Source organism: Fistularia commersonii, chromosome 30 (assembly GCF_037954325.1).
Source record: "Fistularia commersonii isolate RoL2024-O1a breed Wild chromosome 30, RoL_Fcom_v1.0, whole genome shotgun sequence".
In the NCBI taxonomy this organism is placed as follows: Eukaryota; Metazoa; Chordata; class Actinopteri; order Syngnathiformes; family Fistulariidae; genus Fistularia; species Fistularia commersonii.
The window spans coordinates 6,152,366-6,170,754 of record NC_141313.1 but is presented as its reverse complement, the minus strand read 5'-3'; the positions used below and the strand labels follow the sequence as shown (position 1 = coordinate 6,170,754).

Here is an 18,389-nt window from a genome sequence, read left to right as displayed (position 1 = left end):
TGCGCTAGTTTTTATTTAACCAGAATGCTTGGCAGCCAGACAGAGTATTAGTGTTGCGCACAAGCAATAAAGTAAGCGAACTTTAAGCGTGCTGCCAATACTTGTAGACATTCTACACAAAAAGTGGGAAAAATAAGGCTTATTGACAACATGTTTAAAAACACATTCCAAAGTGGATTTTTGTCCATTTTATATAGTATTGGCAGCAAACCTCTTCAGATATGGGATACAAAGGTAAGCAGATGTTACGAAAACACCTTCAACTGATCTTTCCTGTGTTGATATCCAGTAATGTGTCTTGGGATTAATGTCATAAATGTTTTTGCGTTGGGGAGCTCAGTGGGCACAGTTTCAGATTTTAGCAAGTTACTGAAACCCACATTTTTCTTACAGAGCTATTTTGCACTTGAGTGGCAGCCTCTGCTCTGTTTATTTCTATATTGATGTTACAGCAGAAAATAAAACGGTGTAGAGGTTGCTTTTAGTGGCAAGAGTTAGAATGAGAAATAAAGTATAGTAATGTTTAAGCGAATTGAAGGTTAATGGTACTGCTTTTTTTAAGATAATTATCACAGCATCTGGATCACTGATAAGGAATTCATTAACCATTTATGACATATTATCCCAAACAAATGGTAAAATGGCTTCGTATTATGGGTTGCTTTGTAGGGGACCAACAATTTTTTTTTCTTTGCTGCAGTAACTATTCTTTGTATGAACAGTGATTTAGTGGTACTAACCTTTCCCAGGTGAGGAACGGACACATCAAGAGAATCACAGATAATGATATTCATTCACTGGCGGTGGAGGTAGAAGGGACAAATGTCAGGTGAGTTTGCGTCCATTGAGCTCATTATGAAGGTGAGCATTGTTCTTCACATTCTGCCAACTCAGCTTACTTGCCTGCCTTACAGCACCACCTACATAACCTGTCCAGCAGACCCCAAGAAAACATTGGGCATCAAACTTCCTTTCCTGGTCATGATCATCAAGAACCTCAAAAAGGATTTCACCTTCGAAGTCCAGGTAAATATTCAAGCATTGTTTCAATACTTACATCCAAGAATCAACGGCAATACAAACTCAAACCAGACTTTGGCCAATGGGATTCTAATGGAACTGTAGTGGTTCATGATGACATTGTCTACTCTCTATTTCCCCCTCTGTGTATGACTCTCAGGTGTTGGATGATCAGAATGTTCGCCGGCGATTTCGAGCAAGCACTTATCAGAGCACGACCAGAGTGAAGCCGTTCATCTGCACCATGCCCATTGGGCTGGACGATGGCTGGAACCAGATCCAGTTCAACCTGTCGGACTTCACCAGAATGGCCTATGGAACCAACTATATAGAGACACTACGTGTTCAGGTAAGTGACAGGACGGATTCTTTCTGTGACTGAGATGAAGATTTGAACTCTAAAACTGATCCCTTTTCCTTTCAGATTCACGCAAACTGTCGAATAAGACGGGTGTATTTCTCAGATAGACTGTACACAGAGGAAGAGCTTCCAGCAGAGTTTAAGCTCTTCCTGCCTGTCCCGAGTCATATGAACAAGGTGAGACATCGTGCACACTAGAACATGGGATTGTGATTGCAATAGTTAGAATGGATGGTTTCAAAAATGAAAATTCAAATGTTTGGTTTTTTTTTTGCAAAAATGTTTATCTTTCAGCATTAGATCCTCCAGTCACCTCCCAGTCCACACTGCTCCCCAGATGTGAAGTTTGCATTGTAAGATTATGGTAAATGGACTGTATTTATAGCTATTGTATTTTTCTTCTATATATCACTCAAAACTATAAACCACTAAATCACAAATTTAATATCTTGACATTATAGAATTTTCAATGTGTTATTCAGAAATATCTGCTATGGTATTTCTATACTTTTGTAAAACCTTTTTTTCAATTCAACAATATGAACGGCAGTAGCTCATTCCCTCCATATTCATTTTTATTTTATTTTTTGAAGTAGCTACCTTCTGCCAGTTGAACAGTATTAAAGTTTTATTTGATCCAAAGCTGTGGTAAACAGCTTCCAGTAATGATCCTTTCAGCAGTTGCATATGTACGGTTGGGTCTTTTTGTCAAAAGTTCAAATGATTATTTTATAAATTAAAGGATTAATTTTGGAACTTTTAGGATTTTTATTATCATTATCAGCAATGGCTATAGGAATTTTCCCTTGAACCAAAGACTCATACAAGCAGCAGGAAGAATAAGTGAGTTACTCTCCCTATACATTAATGTTACCTTCAAGTTATACAAATAGTCCTGTGTTGTGATTTTTTTTTTTTTTTTTCATTTTTAGCTCCAAGTTATACCCCATGTAGCTGACGGAAATGTCATATCCACCACAGTTGGTAACATTGTTCTGATGAGTTTTACTATTTGTCAACATATCAGCTGAGATTTGCAACCTTTTACCTCAAATTGGACATAAAGAGACATGCCTTACATAGCATATTTACTATAACTTACACATAGACATCTGAAGATAAAGACTTAGACAAAGAATTAGTATGGTGACAGCTTTACCATTAGCCAAGTGAACTGTAATGGCCATAATTTCTACAGACGTTTCGAAAATGTGTAGTTACTGCCTTGCTGTTGTAACATGAAAGGATTATAAAGGGACACCATGGAGGCGGAGGGCTCAACTGTGAAATGGGATGGAGAATCAATTGGTCTAAAATGAAAATAATCAGCTTTTTTCATACTGTCGGATATAGCTGGATGGTTTTATATTATGACAGGATACAGACATGACCCTTTTGGGCCAAACTGACCGGCTGCTACCTCATGGGCCACATGCTTGTATCAGCGATACCATCTGTTTTGAAATATTGCTATTACTGGGCCTCATGCAAGAACAGGCTGATTAGCACTTTTTTGGTTTATAGCTGTGATAAGAGTGATTTACAAAAACCTTTTTTTGGTTTAAGATTTTCTCTGGGATACAAACCAAATCCACAAGCACTGTTGGATTGCTTTACAACCATTAAATACAGATTACATGCGAGAGCACTGTCATAGTGACATGACCCTGTTTCACTGTAAATCTTACAGTTCAATATTTAGTTTCCAGAAAAAAAAAAATCTCATCGATATAAATGGCTGAAATTACAACACTTGACTTTGACACAACTATTAAGTACTCATGATTTTTCTGCTTGTGCAGGCATAGCTCACCCACTGGTTAAACCTATATTTGTAAGTTTTTTTTTTCCCCCCTGAACCCAAATGTACTGTCCTTTGATCAGGGAGTGTCAACATAGCTCGATGCATGTTCATTGAAACACTATTTTACTGGATATCAAGAGTATATTCTGACCCGGCTGTTACAGTTCAGACAGGATGACTATTCATAATCATCTTCAACTTTTACTCTGAAAATTGTTGTATCACACAGTCTCCCTGCCATGGTAATCGCCTGCTACATTATGCTATGTATTTACAGACATGGGACCTCAGAAGAAAATATTAAGTCACTTGTCAAAAACATGATGCAGGGTTTTCAGTGTTTATTCATATGCACACAAAATGATACGGATTTAAAAAAAAAAAAAAAAAAAAAAAAAAAAAAAAAAAAGCACTGAAAGAGCTTTTTCAGAACATGTGATTTGCTGCGATAAGGAATGCGCGGGCATCCCTGTCACTTCCTATTATTGTTTTGCGCATGTGAAGTCAAGGGGTCCTGCACTCATCGGTCAAGCTTTAGTTTGTCCCTCCTCTGAGTCACTGTCAGTTATCTTCACAAAGACCTGGCTCTTCATTGATAGCATCCTGGTCCTGTTCCAGATCAAGGGCGAGGTCCTTCAGTTCCTCTAAACTGTCAGGACTCTTCCCAGTCAGCCTCTTAAAACACATATATAAAATCAGTGACAAAGTCCCTACTCCTGTTAAAGCCGCAATTATAAGTGGTCTGATCCCGTAGACGGTTTGTTCATTTATTGGGACAGACCCTTTCAAAATCCGACGCTAAACAACTTTTCTGCAGTTCTATTTCACCAATGAAAAAATGGAAGACTGATCAATCAGGACAGAATACATACCTCAATCATGTCAGCCATGTACTGAACATGTTGTGCCAGTTCCCGCAGTTCTTCATTGTCACCCTTGAGCTGTGCTATCTGTTCATCTTTGGCCTCGATGTCTCTGTGCAACTGAATAGAAAATATTTTACAAAAAAAAAAAAAAAAAAAAAGTCAAATGGGAGCTTCTGATGTCATAATAGGTACTGTTAACCAACAAGTATCTAAATTGTTTTATGAGATTTGGGGTGGCAGATTTGTTTTCAGAACTTTCATCACCACTAGTTACTTTCAAACTAAATTGATACTCAGATTGATGGAGCTGCTAAAGCACGTTCAGCATGGGAACAACAAAAGCAACAGCTAAACATTAGCCCTCTCTCAGTTATTAACTTACCTTCTCATTCTCTTGTAGAACATTGTACAATGCCTTCTGTCTCTCCTCAGCAATCTCTTTCCAGTAGGCTGAAGGTGTTGTTTCTTTTGCGGGGGAGGTAGAAAAGGTCAGAAATTGGACCATACAATTTATTGTTCCAGGCAAATAGATTCCCTCACCTTTAACCATGAGTTCATAAGCTTCTTTGGACAAGCCATCTGTTGAACAATGACTTTCTCCAGTTTGTGTGGCTTTGACTTCCGCCTTTACACGCTTTGGCCCCCGAATTTGTTCTGTGCTCCACTGCTTCCGTTTAGGTATGCTTCCTTTCTACAGGAAAAATAATTTTTCCAGGTTAAATTATTTGAAAAAAAAACTCAAAAACTTGTGGCATATCAGTCATTTTTCCAAACTACAGACAAAATTTAGAGTTCTATCCACCTGTGGCAATGAGCCATGACTGAGGGTATCACAGTAGAGTGACAGCAGATTAGTAATTTGATTAATTTTGGCCAATATAGTCAGGAAAAATATTTTCTCCTTAATGTTTCTTATTGTAATTTTACTTGCTTAGGTGACAATAATGTTCATTAAAGAAAATATTTTTACAGTAAGTGTGTGTCAAAATCAAAGAGACACTCAACTTACATGTGGACATTTTTTTTTAACATAATGTTTTGATCTTAGACATTTAGGGGAGTATGGATCAGGTAAGAAGAGCAGTCATCTTAAAAATGAAAGGTTACTGGTCCAGTTCCCAAGCTCCTAGCCTGTTGATTATATGAATCTGCGGTCAAATAAAAACACTGGCATCAAACATCTTACCATCACTACATACCTGGGCTGACCTTTTCAAGTCATTGCTGACAGCTAAGGGCTGGATGACCTGCAGAGCCTGCCTGGTGGGCTCCATTCCCTTTTGAGATGGTGTGAAAAAGACCTGGAAGTTTAAAAAAAAAAAAAAAAGTCAAATGGGGGAAAAAAAATGGACATCATTCTAAAAACAGATCCAATCAGTTCCCAGGAAAGTTGAGAAACTAAGTTGGGTCACACAGGAAAGTAAAAGCATTGGCAGTTTTATTTTCACAGCCTCTATTCACAAGGGCTTAGCGTCTCTACTTTAGTTACACAGTCACCATGGTAGAGGGCATACATGATGTGGCTTAACAATACTGCCATGTGCAGCAACCCCAGGTGTGGGAACAGGGGCAGGGTTCAGGCTTTAAACAGCCATGGGAAAGAGGCTCTTTAAGGTTCATTACAGGGCAGTCAACAAACTCAGTTAATGTTTGTCTGTCACTGTTATGACCAAATGAATGGCCACGTTTAAGGGAGCTTGGGCATGGCATAAGTGTTGAATTGCTGCACCCAGACAAGTTTGCTGACATTTCTTTCAGATGTCCCACTATTTGACATGTCAAGAATCAGTAGTATGTGTAACAGTATTGAGCAACCGGTCACTTCAAAGAGCCATTATTAACAGGTGTGCTTTTCATCTTTAACAAGTGGGCAAACATTTAATTTAGAAGGAAATGGCTGTTATGTCCAATCAGATCAATATAAAAAACTGAAGTTGCTCAATTTAATCAAGCAGTTATTCTTTTAGGAAATTGACCACCATGGACTGGCGTTAGAGAGTAGATCTTAGCAGCACCACATAGCCAGCCTCCAAAATTAAACCTCTCGTATTAGAAACGAATTTGTTATTTAAAAAAAGGTGAATGTTGTGCTGCATTAGATTAGTTAAATGTGAGCCAATATTTAACTCCAACAGCTTGATGGCCAACTAGTCAATGATCATTTGAACATCATAACCATTTAGACATTAGTAAGTCGATATTTCAATGTCTTCCGTAAACATAAACGGTTACCTTAACATTCTCATTGGACTTCTGGTGTCCGCGTTTTAGCTTCCCACTCATTTTCTTGCTGTTCCTGGGTAACAAACGATATATGTATATGTATATTTATACATAGCACATATGGTTGTTTCTCGTAAGAGACGTTTAAGAAAGACAATTCAGCATACGTTTGAATTTTTAGCTAACAAAAATGGTAGCATTAGCATAACGGAAAGTGGGTGGTTAGATCAATCGAGAAGGGTCTTAAATGTTTTTTTTTTCAGCTCGGGTGACGTTGGTAATCTCAGCATCTGCCAAATTATAAAGTATTAACAATTGGTACGAATTAATATTAATGTACTTACCGAAGAAGAAACCGGTCTGAAGGCTTTTGGCGAACGTGTTTGCAAACTCGCGCCAGCGTCTTAAATACGCCCATCGGTCACATGGTGATGACGTCACTCTAACAGGAGGCAACGTTTTTTTTCTCGCTGTTGTTTTTTTCCTCCTGAAGTCACATGTCAATATACGTCACATCTTTGTAGTCCTCCTGCGCAGCCATTTTGGGGAGGCTGTAAATCGACGAGTTTTTGTGTGCCATTATTAGCCGCACTATAACCCGCAAGAGAAGAAAAGAAAACTGACGGAAAAAAACGCTGGACGACACGCTGTTCAATATGGGCCCGCCGGGAGACCGAACACGCCACACGTCGACTGAAAGAACGGGGGATTTCAGCTGGATTGTCGATTTATCTTGACATGGCATGCGGCGGGGCGAGTCGGAGCCTGTGACGACTGAAGAAAAGGAGAGAAAGAGAACAAACACAGCAAACACCTCGAAACTTCCGACGGAGACAGGGGCGATATCTGTTCAGCTAGCGTTTCCTTGACCATTCATCTTGTCCGTTGGTTCGCCTGTTGACTCCCTGGCTGATTTTCGCCCGTAGCTAAAATGCTGAGCTCAAGCAAAACCAGTTAGTCTGTAAAGCCTGCGGGTCTCCTGACTCTCACAACACTGGCAGTCATATTGAACCTGGCGAGAAAATGTAAACGCGTAGAAAGATGACTGTACGCTAGCTAGCCACCCACACGGGCCTCAGTTAAGCTAATCAGCCAGAAGATAAGATGTAGCTGTGCAGTTGGTTCACTACTAGTTAGTGTCGGAACTGGATCCCAAAATTAGCTTGCTAGCTCACACTGGCTAGTGCGCTAAAAATACGCCCGCACCATGACTATCAACAGTGGCAGCACCGCAGGCCGTGTGCCAAACAAACGGCAGTAAAAGTTAAGGAAATGTCAAGTTACTTTCGCAGTAGCCTTCGATGTTACCCGGTGCCAAGATCTCCTGGCATTCGTATTTATCTGCCATGTTCGTCTGTATCCCCAGTCTGTCTGTAACACGCACATAACGCAGCCTCTACAGCGAAATACACACCAAACGGTAGCCATGGATGAGGGACTCTGAAATTATCCAAACCAGATTTGTCTGCTCGCTAGTCTCTGTCGTCCTCTAAACCACGAGCAAAAATGAGTTTTTGTATTAGCTGTTAATTTCATTAACATTTACAGCGGGTCTCGTCTCCAAATTTTGAGTTGCTCTATTTACATATCCGCTGTAATCCCGACTATGGCAGGTTGAGGAAAACCCATTTGGCATTTGAAGTCTTAAAACATGGGCTTTTGAACAAGCTGTAAGGAGATGTAGTCTTAGCTTGTTGATCATTCCCCTCCTTCAACACTGCCCATTTACAGAAATTAAAATGACTTAGTTTTGTTTTTGGTTTGTTGACTTTTCAGTTGGTAGTTAGTGGGTATTTCACAGATCTAGAGTTGTTTGATGTGTTGTGTCCACACAGGGTAGCTAGTTCTATCCTTTATCCAACATAAATGCCAAAGTAGAGTGTGGTCAAAATATCCTGCACAAGAGAAGACGCTACCATCAAATCTAACCATGGGGGACCCAACTTCACGAAGAAATCAAACAAGAAATCGACTAAGAGCTCAACTGCGGAAGAAAAGGGAATCTTTGGCCGATCAGTTCGACTACAAGATTTATATAGCCTTCGTTTTCAAAGAAAAGGTTTGTCAACCTGAAAAGTAGACATTTCTCACAAGTGCGCCAGTTCTAACCATAACATGTCTCATGTGAACTTGCTGCAGTTATTATTTTCTGGCCCAGAAGGATTCCTAATGTCGTTTTGGTGCTGTTCTCTGTTCCAGAAGAAGAAGTCTGCACTTTTTGAGGTAGCTGAAGTGGTGCCAGTGATGACCAACAACTATGAAGAAAGCATCTTACGAGGAGTGCGGGATTCCAGCTACTCTTTAGAGAGTTCAATAGAACTTCTGCACAAAGATGTCGTGCAACTTCATGCCCCTCGCTACCAGTCAATGCGAAGGGTAAGTCAGAGCTCGTGGTACTTTGCCAAATTAATTTTTAGAAGCCTTATCTCACAGCTATTTTGACAAAGTTTTAATTCATACAGGAAAAATGCCAGGAGTAAAATAGCAAAAAAAAAAAAAGAACACTATAATGGAGTGTTATCTAAAAATATATGTGGATTAGCACGACAAATTCAATGCTCAATCTGTTCAAAGCCCAAACACATCTATTTTCCATCTTAAAAATCTCAGTCTTTAGTTTAAAATATATTTAGTACCATTATATTAATGGAACACTAACTTTACTTTTCGCTGGGATATGTATGTTAGAGTGCATCAAATTGTCTTGAATCAGTTTAAAATGTTTCAATCTTGTAATGCTTTTTTTCTTCAATTTTGATTGTCTGAAATCTTACTTTATCTGTAAAAATCCTAATTTAGATTTGTGAGAAATTACCTTAGAAGTCTGTAAATGTAATTCAGTAGGCATTAAGAAATAATATATTATAATACTTGAATTTTTTTGAAAGGTTTCTTTTTTTTTTTTTTATCATGCGACCTGGTCTTTTTAGATAAAATGGCAGCCATATGCATTAATGCCCTGTTCTGTTTTATCTCAGGATGTGATAGGCTGCACACAGGAGATGGACTTCATCCTTTGGCCTCGCAATGATATTGAGAAGATAGTGTGTCTGTTGTTCTCCAGATGGAAGGGTGCTGATGATGAACCCTTCAGGCCTGTTCAGGTCCGAGCTTTTAACTATTTCAGACTGCTCTCGTTCTGCATGTCTGATGAATTTGATCATTACTTCTCCTGCATGACTGGTGAGCGAAAAAAGTTAAATTTATCTTATGCTCTTGCCTTTTGGTTTATAGGCAAAGTTTGAATTTCATCATGGAGACTACGAGAAGCAGTGCTTGCATGCTTTGGGTCGTAAAGATAAGGCTGGAATGGTGATGAACAACCCAACTCAGTCTGTATTTCTCTTCATGGATAGACATCACTTACAGGTAAGTCAGTCCTGCTAACCAGTAACGTTATGTCTATGAAGCTTTGGAATACTCCACGGAAAACTGCATTCCATGCTCTTTACAGGCTGTGGAATCCAAATTCCAAACTAGGGGTTGGCTTTAAATGTTTATGTTTAATATGCAGTAAATATGATGCATAATTTTTACTGCTTGCATTCAGGTTTTGATTTACAACTTTTGTAATGTGGTAAGTTAAAGTAAAGATTAGCAGGAAATTTCCTTTGGTTAATAAAAGCTAAAACGAAGAGGTAATTCATTTGTGTTTGGAAACCCACACGCAATTTTATTTATTTATTCATTAATTAATCTATCCATCTATTTATCTATCCATCCTTCCTTCCCACCTAAGTTATCTTCTGTCCTAATCCTTGCAGACTCCTAAAACAAAGGCCACAGTTTTCAAGTTGTGCAGCCTCTGCCTGTACCTGCCGCAGGACCAGCTGACCTGCTGGGGTGTGGGAGACATCGAGGATCACCTCCGCCCATACATGCCTGATTAAGGCTTCCTGCTGTGCCCTGCCACATAGGGAAAAGCCCCTCTTCTCCCTCCTGCCTAAGCCTTCAGAAGCAAATTGATGTACTTATCTCCACCTTTTCCTTTTTAAAAGATTTGAACTTGTGCTTGGATCTCTCCCTTTTTTGTTACCCACTAGTTCTCCCCTCCCTGACCTTAATGATTCAGTTCCCATCCTTTTTCTCATGCTTCCAATGCTCCTCCTCCTCCTCTTTGCCATTGTTGGATTGGTTTCCCAGTTTTGTTTAATTTTTTTTTACTCCCTCTTCATTCCCTTCAACTCACTCATTCAGTTTTATTTTACTTGAACCTGCACGAACATTGATTTTGAGTGGTTGGTTGTTCTCTTGGAGCCACACTGTCAACAGCGCCGGTCTTTGAAGGAACTCTTTATGTTGCATCCAAACAGGAACAAAACAAAACACAGGTCTTCATGGTTGTTCTCAGATGGACATGTTCCATATCCTTGTTGTCATAAGAGAGGATTGTCGAAGCTCGATTGTAATGTCAATGGTGTTTTTGAGAACAACTTTTCATGATTGTTTAACCAAGGACAGGTGTGAATAGGTGTCAATACACCGGTATAAGCAATGATAATGAGATGAACAACATGTCAAATCACATGATGTAGGTATTGCTTCTTATAAACTGCCTTAGTTTTCGCTTAAAAATTTGGGGTCATTTGCTTTCCTGGAGAATGCTGGGCAGGCCTTTGCTAAAACTCGAGTGACTTGAAAGGCATAGTACACAGTTGACACATGTTGGCTAGTTGTTGAAGGTCATCCTCACCGTTTAAGCACTATTCATTTGAGCTACTGAAACTGATGTTTTATGTTTGTTCTATTTGGGGATGTGGGTGGGTGAGAATTGAAAGGTGAGAAATATGCTTAAACTTAATTTACCTAACAAAAATTGCTGCAAGCTAACTTATTTTTGTTCAATTTGACCTACTAAAAGTGATTATTTTCTGCCATGCTAATCAAATTAAAAATTGGGGTTTGCAGGCTTGCTTGTCAATGAATACAAAGTGCATAGAATACCTTGTTCATCGTGTGTTCAGTTGAAGGTATAAGGTGTATAACTGCTGGGTTTTTTTCTGTTGATTTCTCAAATCAATACTGCTGAGCATATACCAATACAGTAAAAATTCTGAAAGCAGAACTCTTGTCCATTTCTTTTATTGCATGTGCATGAATCACCCACACAGGCCATTCAGTAACCAGCTCTGAGTAGGATAAGTCCAACCATCATTCATTTCGCAAACTATTTACAGGTGGAGGTTAATTTACATCTTGGCTACGAGTCCTCAGTGTCGGCAGTAGACTTAGGACATTGATCAAGGGCACGCAGGGTGCAGAGTTCAGCTGCTGCCCAGGTGTTTGGTGTGTCTCCCTTGAGCTATGATCTTCCCTGTGGTCTTGTTCTTGAGGTCAACAGTGGCAAACGCTAGTGTCCGTCCCTGCTTCAATACCTGAGCAGTGATGAGAACATCTTCTCCCATCTTGGCAGCATTCATGTATCTATAGGAGACACATTGAAGGAGACTGCTTTTTAGGACACATTGAGTCACATTGAAGGAGACTGCTTTTTAGGACACATTGAGTATCATTAAGATCACAGAAATGTTTGCATTTGAGTTTCATTAAGAATCACTAAAAGCTAATGGAAAATGGAGCAACACAGCAAAATCTAACATTACTATATGAGGTCAAATTCCAAATCCAAAGGTTAATTATCCAATAGATTAATTTTGATTTTAAAAACTGAAAGAATAATAGTAGTGATAGAAGTAATATTAAATGAGACACAGGATGTTAGTTCCATGTTTTTTACAGTTTAGCAAGAAGGCACACAGTGGTATTTCATATGACTGCATCTATTTGACAGTCCTCTTTTATTGTAATTTTCAGGTTTATTTAAAACTACATTTTCAAGTAATGTTTCACCTGTCCTTATGTAATTGTTCAACAGTTTCAGGCAATTGATTATTATTACTTAATTATTATCTTAATTATAATTATCTTGTTCATTTCCAAGAATTAGATATTTTGTTAATACACTTTGAACCTTAATCTACTTTCCCTTTTTGTTTGACTTATTTCTTGGCAGGCAGGTTTTTATTATTTTTTCCTTATCAGCTCAACCAATGTTCATTTTCTGGTGATTTTTACAAATGTTGGGTAGGTTTCAAAGTCTCAAAGTCAGCTTCATTGTCAATACTGTCAAGGTTTATGGAAAGTAATCTTTTAATTTTCAGGTAATATAAACTAGTTTTGGTGTGATAATAAATATATCATTGTATATCTTTTAATGCAACAGTCGACTCAGTTCACTTCTTTATAATTATTATTTATAGCTGTACCATTGATGTTGTCATATCCCTATTTATGATGATCTTGGTGAGTCCATGTGACCTCTAACGCCACTCGTGTTATTAGGGAGATCTAACTTCTCAGAAAAAATGGGTCTTAAAAGGGTATGATGGATTTTCTTTTACCGTTTACCTTTTTCCACATCTCAAACAAACTACAGTAACATTTTTTTTTTTTGTTTTCCACCAACTATAAATCGAAATCGCTGAGTCCTGCTTTGAACACACAGGTTTGTACACAGCGAGTGCAAAAAACAGTCAAAAGTTTGAAGAAGAGAGATAATCCTTGACTCACGTTATATTCATGTCGACACTGACCCCCGGTGCCCCCCTCTCACTATACATGATGGCCATGGTGGAGATCACATCGACCAGGGTGGCGGTCAGCCCGCCATGCAGCGTCCCTCCCCGGTTAGTGTGTTCCTCCTCTACCCGCATCTCACACACAACCTTCCCTGGGCTTGCAGACAAAACATCCACCTGCAAACACACACCATACAGTGACAGTGCTGAACTAAAAGATCACCAGTCACCGACATAATCTTCAGACAACTTATACCTTGCTCAAGACTCTATCGAAACCCGGTGAATCCACCATCGCTCTCATGATTTGTTTCAAAGAATTTAAAGAAAGCGAAACCATTTTAAGCCAAAAACTGAAGAAGAAGCCAATGTCAAACTTGTTTTGGATTCCAACAGGAAACTACTACGTGAACAAATTCGTCCGGGCGCGTTCGTGTACACAGGAAGTGACGTCACCCCAACGTCCAGTCGTGGTTACTTTTACGTCGAGGTCATGCGAATATTTCTCTCTCTTCTCGTGGAAAAGTATACAAAAAAAGAAAATCAATATACCACCTTCCATATGGATTAGTTGACTGTCAACGTTCACTTTAATTTGAGTTCCTGCTTTGAGCTATTCGTTGGAGGGAGACGGAATTATTTCGCTGTTACACCTCAGTGACCCCTCCCAGCCCAGGCTACTTGGCGGATGTATACAAACGCACTTTATCTCTTTTACAATTGAGTTTTGTGTGTTTAACTAGTGTCAAAGATATAATGGCCGATACCCCTGAGTCGGGCAAGCCGACGGGTTTTAACTTGGAGGAAGAAAGAGCCCACCTGTGCCAGGAGTTTGCTGCTATAGCAGGAACTGACTGTGCCGTTGCTCAATGCCACCTCGCTGAAAATGACTGGGAGATGGAGGTAATGCGTCACGGCGTTTTTCGAGAATATAATTCTCCTGGAGCGCTTGGTGTTGAAATACCTCATGTTGTCGGGTTGGTTAACTAATATCATTGCTTTTAAAGGTTCTCAATTATCCAGGTCTTGATGAATTCTTGCCGTGGCAACTGGATTTGAATTTCCTCTCTTGAAGACGTCTCAGCTTTCATCTGCGAGACTTCTCCAGTTCTGAACTGAATAAACCAAGAAGATTTCGACAATAATTTCATTTACCTTCGCCTTTTTTTTCAGAAAGCGTTGAACTCGTTCTTTGAGGCTGAGTTTGAGAGAGTATTTGACGTAGAGCCTCTTGAGGTTGAGACAAGCCCCAAAGCCAAGCCCCAGAAAGCTGCGGCACAACCTTCAGCAGAATGGTAACACTGCACGTGTAAACACCTTCATTGCATAGCTCTGTAAAATCAGTGTTTTATAAATAATGAGAATGAACAGGAAATTAGCCAATACTAATTTTGGGCACTGATAACTGGGCTTGTTTAATTAAATAGATAATATATCTATCTATATGGCGCTTCTGACAAGGGGACCTTTCTGTTCTCCCCATGTCTGAGTGGGTTTCCTCCAGTTTCTATGGTTCCCTCCCACAGTTTAAATACATGCACCAGGTTAATTGGAAAAATGGGGAAAACTGCCACGAATGAGTGAGTGAATGGTTGCTTGTCTCCATAAAAGCCCTGCGATTGACTGTTGTACCCTGCCTCTTGCCCAATGACAGCTGGGGTAGGCTCCAGCATCCCCGCGACTATGAGTGCATGATAAGTGGCTGAAGATGGATGGATGTTTAATGTTCTCAGTGAAGCAGATACTCTCACATCTTTTTCATACGTATTTATGTATCGTCACATGCATTTTGTGGTTATTCATTTTAATATCTTCCCCTTTGCACGTGCAGTATTGATCTGATTTTTACCCTCTGGCTACCATGACTTGCAATTATTTTGCAGCCAACTGGTGATAATACATAATTATCTAACTCTTTGGAAATGTTGCAGCATTGACCTGACTGGAGACAGTCCCTCGTCATCGCGCAAACCCCCAGAGGAGGATGAGAATAGGCTGTCTCTCATCTCTTGGAACGTAGATGGACTTGATTTAGTCAACATTGCAGAACGCGCCAGAGGGTTATGCAGCTATTTAGCCTTGTAAGTGTTCATCTTAGTGTTTAGTTGCCATCATTTGACAGTGTATTTGAACAGTCCAGATGTCATGAATTGGTAAGGGTGCTGCCTGAGTGCCCCTCACAGCTTTTTTGAAAGGCAGATGTTCTTCTCATATAGATACACTCCTGATGTGGTGTTTCTACAGGAGCTCATCCCACAGTATGTCGCATACCTGAAAAAACGGGCTGTCAGCTACCTGATCATTGAAGGTAAATCATTGTCATTGCTGTTGTGATTATTATCTAATGCTTGTTGTAGGTCAATGCTCCTGCTGAAACACACTATTGGAGCAATGAAATATGCTGATATTTGCTGAATAATGTCACAACATTGATACTCATTCATTTGATTTCATTGGACTGAGCAGGTAATGATGACGGATATTTCACCGGGATGATGCTAAAGAAGTCCCGAGTCCAGCTCGTGAAGAGCGAGATTGTCACTTATCCATCAACTCAGATGATGAGGAATCTGCTTGTTGCTCAGGTTTGTGCACAATTGGAAATCTAAATTTATCAGATTATTTAAGTTATAAACCTGTAAGGGGTTTGTGATAATTAAGGTGACCTTCAAAGACCATAAGATACGTCTGATGACGTCCCACCTGGAGAGCTGCAAGGGCCACAGCCAAGAGCGCATGAAGCAGCTGCGGGAGGTGATGAAGCAGATAAAAGATGCACCCAATGATATCACTGTCCTGTTTGGAGGCGACACAAACCTGAGAGACACAGAGGTTTGTATTATAGATGTTATTTTCTACAAAATGAATATTACTGACTCAAATCAGAGGAAATGCCAGCAGTAAATAGGTGTTTGGTCAAGTATAAAGGACAACAGAGAAATTTTAGATACATTCTCCCAAGATCTACAAAAAGAGCAACTTTCCAAAGATCTCCCCCTCAAAAAAGAGCCTTGATGTCATTTAGAAATGAACTGGAAATGAGCATGAAATGATCAAAACAACTGGGATGAATCACCAATATTGGAAAAACAACATGCTGCGTTTATGTCCCAAAAAGGTTTTTAAATGTATCTTCACAGAATTTAAAATACAAGGGGAAATTCAGTACTACCATCAGCAGATAAAACAATACTGGAAAGTACTTATGAATATTGTGGTATTTTTTTGCCAAAATTCAATGCACATTTAATACCAAGCTAATATGTCATGTCATACCTGTGCTGGCTGTGTGTCAGGTGGCCAAGGTGGGCCTCCCCCATGAAGTGTGTGATGTGTGGGAGTATCTGGGCAAACAGGAGCACTGCCGCTACACCTGGGATACCAAAGCCAATAACAACAAGACTGCTCCCTATGTCGCCCGCTGTCGCTTTGACCGGATATACTTCCGGCCTGCATCGAAGGAAGGAGTCTCACGCTTGCAGCCGGACCACATGGCCCTGGTGGGGTTGGAGAAGCTGGAATGTGGTCGCTTCACCAGTGATCACTGGGGAATTTATTGTAGCTTCGCTGCTGGTTAGACACACATAACATGCTCCAGTTTAATGTTAAGTGCACATTTCAAGTTGGTTGCCTGGTGGTTTTACATTTTTTATTGATGTTTTCTCAATGTTTTTGCTGGCTAGACCACAAGCCATTGAAACTAATAAATGTTGAAATCCCGACTTTTCTAGCATTTTGAAAATGATTGCACCGCTTTATCCAAAAAAAGTTTACTGTTCAATGTGCAGTGAATTCATGGTGAAATGAAGTGAATATCGTTTGCTTTTAATTAGTTGCAGAGATTAGCCCATAAAAAGATCTTTATGGTTGTAGTTCTGGTTTATGACCTCAAGAGGACACTAGCGATTTAATTTCAATTGGTTCCAAAACCTGTTGGAAGTTTTTACGGCAAGGGTGTTTTTTATTTTCAACACAGTCTTTATACATGTATCATGACTAAAGAATTAGCATTTATTCAACAGAAAATTAAACATGTAAAGTAACTAGAGTCAGAATGATTTCAAAGTATCATGGGTTAATGATAAGAACAGCAGCTTGCTTTCTAGCCATGTACTCAATTAACAAGCTGGTACATCATAAAATAAGCGGTTAAATGCAATTTACCTTTTTCATGTTTTTTCTTCCAGCTCTCTCTTATAGTATTTTTTCCCCTAAAACACTGCTGTCAGTCATGGTGAGGATCACAGGTATCATTAAAACTCAACTAAGTATCCCTTTTTGTATTCTGCCATTTTTCATTGCTTTGGTTTTTGTAAGTGCATATGGAGGACATTATTCAAACAAAAGCCATGTGTAATGTTGACATTGCAACGCAACACAATGTGTTAACATTGATGACAAATGGGTCATAACTTTTATTTTAATGTGGGATTTGGTGAAAAACAAAATAATGGATTTCACAGAAATATCACACACATACATATTTTTCAAATATGTATATATGTACTGTATAGATGAAATAGATGGCTATAAGAAAGTGAAAATCCAGTCTGCCTTTTAAAAGATTATGTAACAAGGCAATATGGCTAAAGCCATATTATAGTTCGGCTCAGTTGTTACATTCTTATACCACTGACCCATTTGTGCAAATCATTGAGCGTAAGCTGTCACACACTGAGGCCTCAGAGCCGAAGGAGTAATGGATATCATCTGTCGTTTATGTCATTGATTAAGATGTTTTTCCAGAGAAGTTTTCTTTCTCACATGTGAGGCATCTGCTCAGAACTTGCTGCATCATGTCACTCACAATATTGTCCTCTCACATTAGCTAATTTTCTGTGCTTTTTGCAGGGAAACACAAGAATGACAAAGTTAATTTGTTCTGATCTTATACTGAGTGTGTTTGGTGGTCCAGCCCAATATCAGGTTGGTGGCCGATGGAAATGGAGCTGCCATTATTTGATTGTGCCAGTTCCAACTTTAGTCTAGAAACTGATCAGTTATTGAAACTTAAGCTTGCATCAGAACGGCATGGGATGTTACATTTAAGTGGAAAGAAAAATCAAATTGACAACAAATAAACAAAATCAGGATCAAATGAAGTGATATGTTTTGTGAGCCTTGCCATTTGGAACATCTTGAAGATACAGAAAAAACAATGTCATTAACTGTTGTTTGTATTGAAATCAAGTGGGATTTGAAATCCTAGCCAAATCGAACAAATATTACACCCTTATTACTCACTGGGAATTACAAAGTGGATCAAATTATTTACACATTAAAATTATACATATTTAGTTTTCATGGCTTGCAATATACACACTGATCCTAAAATGTAGGTGAGGTATCAATATCAGCTGATGCAGCCAAATGGATAATGCTGAGTTTCAATTTAGTCTGGAACAGTACGCCAAAATGTTGGTGGTGAAAAGTACTCTGTCTCCCTTTCTGTGGCCACACTCCATCAAGAAATCACCCCATCCTCACTTCATGACACACCCTTCAGATGTTGAGTGTTTGCTTAGTGGGCATACAGT

At 39.3% G+C, this 18,389-nt stretch overlaps 5 protein-coding genes across 6 annotated transcripts; 3 read left to right on the top strand and 2 right to left on the bottom strand.

Annotated features, from left to right (window-relative positions):
* Nucleotides 1-116: 116 nt before the first annotated feature.
* LOC147216227 (cilia- and flagella-associated protein 20-like) lies at nt 117-2,070 on the top strand. Of its 2 annotated transcripts, XM_086177622.1 has the most exons (6): nt 117-234; nt 750-829; nt 915-1,026; nt 1,181-1,369; nt 1,445-1,558; nt 1,676-2,070. In XM_086177622.1, exons 1-6 carry the CDS (start codon nt 151-153, stop codon nt 1,679-1,681), a joined length of 585 nt encoding a protein of 194 aa, XP_086033748.1. In that variant the 5' UTR covers nt 117-150; the 3' UTR covers nt 1,682-2,070. The 2 variants fall into 2 exon arrangements, with proteins under 2 accessions (XP_086033748.1, XP_086033747.1); XM_086177621.1 differs by having other exon boundaries at nt 1,445-2,070.
* A 1,519-nt stretch (nt 2,071-3,589) lies between these two features.
* Nucleotides 3,590-6,814, bottom strand: gmnn (geminin DNA replication inhibitor). The gene is made up of 7 exons (XM_086177618.1): nt 6,619-6,814; nt 6,284-6,347; nt 5,251-5,352; nt 4,592-4,742; nt 4,434-4,516; nt 4,058-4,168; nt 3,590-3,860 (listed from the first exon to the last, which is right to left on the bottom strand). The coding sequence occupies exons 1-7, from the start codon at nt 6,690-6,692 to the stop codon at nt 3,747-3,749; spliced, it is 699 nt and encodes a 232-aa protein (XP_086033744.1). The 5' UTR covers nt 6,693-6,814; the 3' UTR covers nt 3,590-3,746.
* Nucleotides 6,815-7,024: 210 nt separating this feature from the next.
* Nucleotides 7,025-11,339, top strand: c30h6orf62 (chromosome 30 C6orf62 homolog). The gene is made up of 5 exons (XM_086177619.1): nt 7,025-8,333; nt 8,474-8,650; nt 9,253-9,378; nt 9,509-9,643; nt 10,039-11,339. The coding sequence occupies exons 1-5, from the start codon at nt 8,205-8,207 to the stop codon at nt 10,162-10,164; spliced, it is 693 nt and encodes a 230-aa protein (XP_086033745.1). The 5' UTR covers nt 7,025-8,204; the 3' UTR covers nt 10,165-11,339.
* Nucleotides 11,340-11,347: 8 nt separating this feature from the next.
* Nucleotides 11,348-13,273, bottom strand: acot13 (acyl-CoA thioesterase 13). Its single transcript, XM_086177620.1, has 3 exons — nt 13,109-13,273; nt 12,845-13,029; nt 11,348-11,698 (listed from the first exon to the last, which is right to left on the bottom strand). Exons 1-3 carry the CDS (start codon nt 13,190-13,192, stop codon nt 11,539-11,541), a joined length of 429 nt encoding a protein of 142 aa, XP_086033746.1. The 5' UTR covers nt 13,193-13,273; the 3' UTR covers nt 11,348-11,538.
* A 223-nt stretch (nt 13,274-13,496) lies between these two features.
* tdp2b (tyrosyl-DNA phosphodiesterase 2b) lies at nt 13,497-16,573 on the top strand. The gene is made up of 7 exons (XM_086177617.1): nt 13,497-13,755; nt 14,026-14,147; nt 14,784-14,933; nt 15,069-15,160; nt 15,319-15,437; nt 15,514-15,684; nt 16,149-16,573. The coding sequence occupies exons 1-7, from the start codon at nt 13,609-13,611 to the stop codon at nt 16,428-16,430; spliced, it is 1,083 nt and encodes a 360-aa protein (XP_086033743.1). The 5' UTR covers nt 13,497-13,608; the 3' UTR covers nt 16,431-16,573.
* Nucleotides 16,574-18,389: the final 1,816 nt, after the last annotated feature.